The sequence below is a fragment of the Solanum tuberosum genome, unplaced genomic scaffold (assembly GCF_000226075.1).
Source record: "Solanum tuberosum cultivar DM 1-3 516 R44 unplaced genomic scaffold, SolTub_3.0 scf00429, whole genome shotgun sequence".
Lineage (NCBI taxonomy): Eukaryota > Viridiplantae > Streptophyta > Magnoliopsida > Solanales > Solanaceae > Solanum > Solanum tuberosum.
In genome coordinates this window covers 15,626-23,991 of record NW_006239358.1, presented here as the reverse complement: position 1 = coordinate 23,991, position 8,366 = coordinate 15,626, and the positions used below count along the sequence as shown (strand labels likewise).

Below are 8,366 nucleotides of genomic sequence, written 5' to 3'. Positions count from 1 at the left end.
TATATATATATATATATATATATATATTGTATTTAAGACATAATCCATAATATTGATATACTAGTATCTTCAAATTTTGGATTCGCCTCTGTTAATATGTATCGCCTAAATTAAGATTATTTAGTCTAACTTTTAATTCAACATTTACGACAAACAAAAAAAACTAGATTTGTAAATATAGTAAAGAGATGTGACAGAATCTAAAATGGGAAACCCGTGAAGCAAGGGAATTGGTAGGAGTTGGGAAGAATATTGAGATGTGAAACCTAATACCTAATTGGGTTAATTAAAATATTATTATAAAGATTAGTAACTAACCATCGATTGGTGCCAAAAAATGAATCATTCTTTAATTATAATTTTGTTTGGGAGATTAGGCAGATGAGCTCTCAAAATTAGAGTATTGACTGCACACCTTGCTTCCCAATGCTTTGTCACCTTTTTATTAATTAGCAATTTTTTTCTTTTTCTGAAACCTGAAGATTACTGTAATAACAGTATTCCTTTTTCTTTTTCAAAAAGTTTTGTTGTTTAATGTAAGGACTATTTTTCATCAGCTCATTTAAGAGAGATCTGCCATGTTCAAGTTTCAAATTTATAAGATTCTTCTGTCACTACCAAAAGGAAGAAACAACAATAATATATTCAATGTAATTCACGAAAGAATCGGAAAATAAAAGGATATAAGAGTACAAATTAATGCTGCTAGTGAAACATTGTAACTTTATACACAAACAAAATAAAAGTATCACTGGTCATTTTTCAGTCATGTTTTTCAAATTATTGTTATAAAATTTTAAATTGTATAAGTAAATTTCTATGATTTTTTCAAATATTAAGACATTAATGGCGTGTTAGAAATTTTGTCAATGGCGTCCTAACATTTTAGAAGCATTAATTAAAGGGTAATTTCTCTATATTATCCTTTTAATTCTTTTCAAACTCATCTTAAAAATAGAGATAGTTCAAAACTTCATAAAAAAAGGGATAATTTTAAAGAAAAAAAATAACCAATACATCCTTAATTTTAAAAAGTTTAATCATTTTGAATCATAAAAAAGAATCAATAATTCATAATATTGGACTAGATAGAGTAGTATAATTTTTTTTATATAGTTTATATGAGTGTTTAACTTGTTAGATTTTTATTTAAGTGTGGCCCACGTATTATTAATTGATTTTGTATTTATATATATATTGAATTATAAAATGTATTAAATATTCTTTAATTCTTTAAATTAAATATTGGTATTAAAGAATTGTCTTAAAGAAAAAAAAATATTTGTTTTAAAAACGAACTAAAAGAGAAAGTAAAACAAATAAATTAAAACAAATAGAGTAATATGTATGTATTTAAAAACAACAAACAACTATTTTATTTTATTTATTCAAATTATATATATTTTCAATTTTCATCAACATATTTATTTTTGGGATTAAAACAGAACATTTAAAACACAAAACTATACAATAATGCCAATATCTTTTGGTGCTTCTTGATACTAATTCCGAAAAGAATTAATCACGAATGCGACAACTCGTCGTTTCTGATAAATTTTTAAATTTGCTTTGTATATTATAATCTCAAAGAAATATTATTCTCTTTCCCTTTTTTCCTTTTTTTTTTTAAAAAAATAAACTATAAATTGATAGAGACATAAAGCTTTAAGTTTTCATTCATCAATAATATAATTGTGTTAAACAAATAAAATAAAGTACTACTTTAAATAGCATATAAGGTAAGCCCATGAGTTCATCCATGTTATAAAGTTATGGGTTTGTAGTGGACTTTACTGGTATTTGAATTTCATTTTTTGTAATTTGGGTCCCATTTTTTAGTCTAAATTTAATGAGTATTGTATAGACTGGACAAGAGAGTAGACCTTGCAGTTTTTTTTTTCTTTTGTCAGAAAGGGGGACCTTAATAGCATTTATATACACTAATTTAATTTAATTTAATTTAAATTTGCTCCATGTCTATCTATAATATTTATCATTTGTGATTTGCTTTGTTTGACCTGTGGAATATATACTTTAAAACGTAATCATGAATAACACAAGTCACCGCCTATGGATATTAGGTAGCGGATGAAATTGCTTTCTTCTGAGTTTTATATAATTTTGAAACGAAATAAGTATTTAAAATATTTTTAAATTTAGCATAAATTATTAGTAGTTTTATTTTCAAATTGTTGAAAGTCTTAAAAATATTTTTTTAAATTGAGCTTAAACAGACACCTAATCTTGTCAGATGAGTGAGATACACTTTTGAATTCTTAACAAAATCTGTATTAGAATTCCAATTAAATTTGAAACGTACACTACAGTGCTCCTTCGAGGTTGATGCTTTCAACCAGATTTTTTCATATTAGTTACTTGTAATTTGTTAAGTAACGAAAATCATAAAATAGGTTAATTAGTTCAGTATTCAGTGCACCCAACGGGTTTCAACCTTTAAGAGTCAAAAGGAGCAAATTAAAAATTTAACAATGATGAGATGTGATTCTGTGATCCCTTTTGTTCTTTTCCCAACCCATTCCTTTTCTTGTTTTTTAATAAAGAGACTAAAATTAAGGAAATGACAACCTGACAATTAAGAAAATTCAAACTTAGTACGTAATCACACTTTGTGTTCTTCTTTTAATTAACTTAATACTAATAAAATGGTGACAACTAATAGAACGTACGTGGCAGCTAAATAGTCACGTCACGTGTTGTTATGAAAGCACACGTGGCTTGGTTTTGTGGAGTTAATCATAATTATTTAATTGCTAACTACTCGTTTTTCATGCACTAAACTCCAAAAGCCCCCCAAAAAAATATATTAAGTTCGAGGTTTGTACGCTACTTTTCTTACGTAAGATTTGTTCAGTGTTTATTGTCGAGAAATACTATTGTTTATTTTCTGGACAAGCGTCAAGTGTTGCAGAATTAAATAGTAGTACAACTTTTCCTTTGAGTATTACTTCATCCGTTTAAAAAAGAATAGTGTAATACTATAGTTTGATTTGGAACGGAGTTTAAGAAAAATAATTATTTTTTAAAATTTTGTGGTTCTAAATTAAAGTTATGTCAAATGTATCGAAATATTCTTTAATCTTGTGATCTTAAACATGTCACGTGAAAAGTTAAAGTGTTGCCAAAAAAAGAAACAGATCATTTTTTTTAAACAGACTAAAAAAGAAACTAGGTTATTCTTTTTGAAACGAAAAAAATACTAATTTTCGCATACACGTAATATATGTAAATTATTTTATGTGAAATAAATTAGGAATATATAAATTATTAGCAATAAGAAATAATCATTATAGTGTAAAATTTAATTTATCATAATATTTCATACATTATAAATAAGTCAGAGATAATTAGTGCGCGGACAAAATGGACTAAGGCAACTAAAACAACAGAATATGAGACTGACTTGGGTATTTTAATCAAAAGTCTTGAGTTCGAATTTTGGATACATAATTTTTTTGAGTTCGAGCTTTGGATACATAATTCTTTTTAATAATGAGCATTTTACTCTTAGTTAGGTCTTGTGTGGCGCAAATCTAAATTTTTCGAGCTCCAATTCAAATACCAAAAATCAAATGAAAAATCAAAAGAAACTATATGAAAAAAAAAGTAAAGAATTCAGGTAGATCATTTAGAAAAAAATTAATTTATTTTTCTAAATAAAGTTATATATGTGAACATAAAATTCACATGAAAAACTAGAGATGAATCTCCCAATTTGTCATATATTTTGGAGCTAATATTTGAGTTTTAAAATTGTGTTTGAGCATGTATTTTACCTAAAAAAAATTATGATGAATAATTATTTTTCTTGAGATAAACACTTGAATCAATATTTAAATATTTGTAAGCAACAGCAGTATAATTACAAATATTGAAATTCAATACTAAAAATAGTAGTATTTCATATTGAAATGGGAAACGGATACGATATACCGTCAGAGAGTAGTAAATCTTCGTACCAATCAGGACAGCGGTAAATATTCTTTCATCTTTAAATAGAGATTTCATGTTTGAGTTCTTTTGGATACGAATTAGCGTTTATGAAGAAGTGTTTTATCCCTAATATGAAATTTTTTGATATAAATTTAAATTTAATCGAATTTCAATATGAAATTATAAATTATCAAACACCGAACGAGAACCAAAATATAAAAATTAAAAATAACCCCAGTAACGTGTTTTATAATTTTAACCAGGGAGTGAAAGCCAGGTCTTGGAAAATTGGGTTGCCTCTGCTTTTCCAACTGTAACTTTGACAAATAAGGTTGCTTCAGTAAATGCATCAGACAGCTGCAGTAAATTCCATTTCTATGATTCTATTCAATTTTTCTTACTCAGTCAATAATTATCTTCACCTAATTCACTCATAATTAATCATCTCCTAACAACTAAGCTAATCAATGTAATTAACCACAACACAAGCATTGTTTGATCAATAAGTATATATCAACTCAAAAATGCTAGTAGTATTTTACAGTGAACATTAAACCTAGCTAAATTTTGTGAAATTTGCTTACAAAAAGGCAACCACTTAACATTAGATCTAACTCAAATCACTCACTCATTTATTATGTCCTGCTGGTGGCTTACTGCTGGCTCTTCCCCAGCAGAGTGATTAGTCAAAGTAACTAGTACTAGTAGGTCTTCTGTATCAATTTTAATATAAGTATTAAATAGTCAGTAGATGGGACAACCTTGTAATTAAATTACTCCCCTACTCAACTATGGAATCCAAATTAATTAAATTAAATACACTAGTCCTTTACAATGAAATAACTGAAATTATGGTCAGTTTATTATGTTTAATTACTCTAAATCATAATTTGGTTAAACAATTAAGTGCTCAAGTATGATTATCCAAAAGGAGAAGAGGACAAGAGTATTTGGCATAAGCATTTTAACTGATGATGAGTATTTATTACACACATGACATACAAAGTCTAATACAAGCAAGTGGGGTGGTGGGGTCACCTGCAGGTTAACCACAGATTAGATTAGAACCAAGGTCAAAAAATACACACACTGGTTAACAAGGACAACCACAAAATCAAGATTTTTATTACAAAAATTTTCACCATTAGCCCCTCAACTAATGATAAATTTTTAATTCAATCTTTTATTCCATTTTGGTTATGAATCTTCATTAATTTTGTAAATTACTAATTGTTGAACTATTAAATTTTGTAAGTGCTTGTTTTAAATAAATGCACTAATATTTTATATTTGAAAGAAATATAATTAAAAAACATCCTTGTTGTCTAGAAGGAAAAGGGTACCACGTATTTTAATTTTCTTTTAAGGTTAATTGTATTTTCAAATCTTTTAAATGTATGGCTTAGTGATTAATGAATGAATTAAAATTGTATAATTTTGAATTCAAATTTCAGTGTAAATAAGAACATTTGGTATGCTAATGAGAAATAACATCTATAATTTGCTTGAAGATTGTAATTATAAAATAAAATAAAATTATACTAATCATAAGGACTAAAGTTAAAGTATGTCACAAGTTAGGGGATGAAAAGCACAAATATACGATTTTATTATCTAAGGTCATCAGTATTCATATCTTCATTATCATCATCTTCATCTTCATCAACCCAAAACCATAACCATAAACCAAAACCTAAAAAACACCCTTCATTTCATTTTCATCCTTTTGTCTTCTCACTTACTGAAGTCCCCCCCTTCTTTTTTTTCTTCCTTCTTATTATCCTTTTTCCTAGGAATAAAGATGGTTCCTTTTTTTGTATGAAATCATCTTGACCCTAAATCTAATCATCTACTAACTCTTGACTAAAAAAAAAAGATAAAAAAAGAGTGTTAGATGTTTCAGCCATGGACTTAACCAACAACACAACCATTACTACTACTACTACTACTACTACAACAGTGAAAACCCCAGAAGCTGAAATTGAAACCCCAACTCAGATCCAAAAACTGAAACCCTTTCCTTTTAGTAATGGTGTTCTTAAAAGGAAGAGTTCCTTTCACCATCATCCTGTTGTGGTTATTTACAGAGAGTGTCTCAAAAATCATGCTGCTAGTTTAGGGGGTCATGCTGTTGATGGGTGTGGAGAATTTTTACCTTCTCCTACAGCTAACCCATCTGACCCAACTTCACTAAAATGTGCTGCTTGTGGGTGTCACCGTAATTTTCACCGTCGTGAACCGGAAGAACCGGTTGTAATCCCACCGCCACCTATTGCCACCGCGGTGCTTGAGTATCAACCTCACCATCGTCACCATCCTCCTCCACCTCTGCAGGTTCCACGTGGGGACCATAGTAGTCCGAATTCTCCATCTCCACCGCCGATTTCGTCGGCTTATTACCCAGCTTCTGCACCTCATATGCTTTTGGCACTCAGTGCTGGGTTTTGTGGGGAGAAAAATCAGAACCCGACATCAGCTCCGTTAGCTAATTCGAACGGGAGGAAGCGTTTCAGAACGAAATTCACTCCAGATCAGAAGGTGAAAATGCTGGAACTCGCTGAAAGAATTGGGTGGAAAATGCAGAAGAGAGATGAAGATCTGGTGAGCAATTTCTGTAACGAAATTGGAGTTGAAAAAGGGGTTCTTAAAGTATGGATGCACAATAACAAAAACACTTTCGGGAAGAAATCAGATCAACCCAACTCCGGCTCCGGCGACGGTGACAACGACAACGATAACGACGACAACCACCACCAGAATGGTAACACTAACAGCGTTAATGGTTTTTGTATTGTTAGTAGAAATAACAACACCGATTCGGAATTTCATCAACATATCCAGCAACATCAGCATGAAAGTAACAACAGTGACAACAAAAAAGGCATAATCCACCATCTTCACACAAGTGATAGTGTTGTTGCTACTAATGGGTCTTCTTCATCTTGATCTAATTAGATATGAATGACCCAAAAAAATATATGCACAAATAAAGTTTTAACTAGAATTAGTGCAAGAAACAGAAACTCCGAGGCTGATTACTATTAATCACGTTTTTTTTTGTTTTTTTTCTTCCAATTAGAACTGTTTTATGCTTTGTTTTTAAGGATTAGTGCTCAGCTTGATGAGGATAACACTGGAAATCAAGATTGTTCCAATGAGCAATTTAATTTGTTAATTTTTCTTTTTTTTTTGCTTACTGCTTGCCTTGTATATTAATTATATTATGCTACTTAATTACTATAATCTCATTCGATTAACTAACTTAGCTATTGAGCATTGATTCTTTTTATCTTTTTTTACACTTTTTTGTGCTGTTAAAAAAAATTGCATGTCTGCAATTAGGTACAGTTATATAAATTTCTGTAGCTATTTGTCAGAGAAAAGAGGAGGAATGCAGGGGTAGTAGGGACTATAGGGGGTGGGGGTGGGGAAAGATAGTGTTCCATTTCGATTCTTGTCTGAGATGATGAAGCACAAAGTGCTTTAACATGGCATTAATTTAGGGAGATTAACAGATAATTAAATTAATTATCATAGTATCTCTACATTCTGATACTCACTTGAGAGCAAACTTGAGAGTTGCTCGAATGATAAGCACACTCCTTTTTTATCTGAAGGTGGTGAGTTGAAGCTCTTAGAGAAGGGTTAAAGAAAATCTCCCTCTGTTTAGTAGTAGTTGTTCATTATTGATTTTTGCACATTTTTTAAGAAACTATAAATAGAAAGTGATTTAATTATATCATTTTTTGAATATAATAATATAATATCTTAAAAAATGTAATAAGAAAATGATCATTCATTTGATATTATAAAGTGAATAAATATTATTGAATATTTCAAAATAGTATAGTGAATAACTATTATTGGGCGTACGGAGTAAAATTAACAATGTATTTGCAAATCAAATACCATGGTTCAACACTTTTTATTTGGTTGATACTATTAATTGGAAATTTTGTGAATGATTTTTTAGAATAGTTTCATTTCATTAACTCCAAATTCATGTCGAGTAGATCTGGTTGTTGTGAGAATTTTTAATTCGAGTACAAATCGACTTATTATACTTCTATTTAGACCTTCCATTAAGTGGAGTATATTAACGGATTTTAATTTGTTATGTTATTACAAGTTATTTATTTTTGTTTGAAATTCACCATATTGCGATTACTTTAAACAGTTGCATGTTAATTCTACTAATATATACTGAATTAGTGCATAAAATCTTTGTTTCTTCTTCTGTTTGTCTAGTCAAAGATTTCATGGTATTATAACCACTGGATGACTTAATTGTTAATTTAACTAATGGTACTACTTATAGTAATATTTGTTTGTTGGTATAGTACTATGAAAAAGTTTTAATATAAAGAAAATGTAGGAGTATGATATAGAATTTAGCTTTTTAAGCATTTTGGGAT

At 29.1% G+C, this 8,366-nt stretch overlaps 1 protein-coding gene across 1 annotated transcript; it reads left to right on the top strand.

Moving 5' to 3' along the window:
• The first annotated feature begins 5,593 nt into the window (after positions 1–5,593).
• LOC102597818 (zinc-finger homeodomain protein 9-like) lies at positions 5,594–7,134 on the top strand. Its single transcript, XM_006363336.2, has one exon. It carries the CDS (start codon positions 5,857–5,859, stop codon positions 6,895–6,897), a length of 1,041 nt encoding a protein of 346 aa, XP_006363398.1. The 5' UTR covers positions 5,594–5,856; the 3' UTR covers positions 6,898–7,134.
• The last annotated feature ends 1,232 nt before the right edge of the window (positions 7,135–8,366 follow it).

What these genes read in the sequence shown, in the direction of transcription:
- LOC102597818 (XM_006363336.2), top strand. Translation starts at nt 5,857, where the DNA reads ATGGACTTAACCAACAACACAACCATTACTACTACTACTACTACTACT.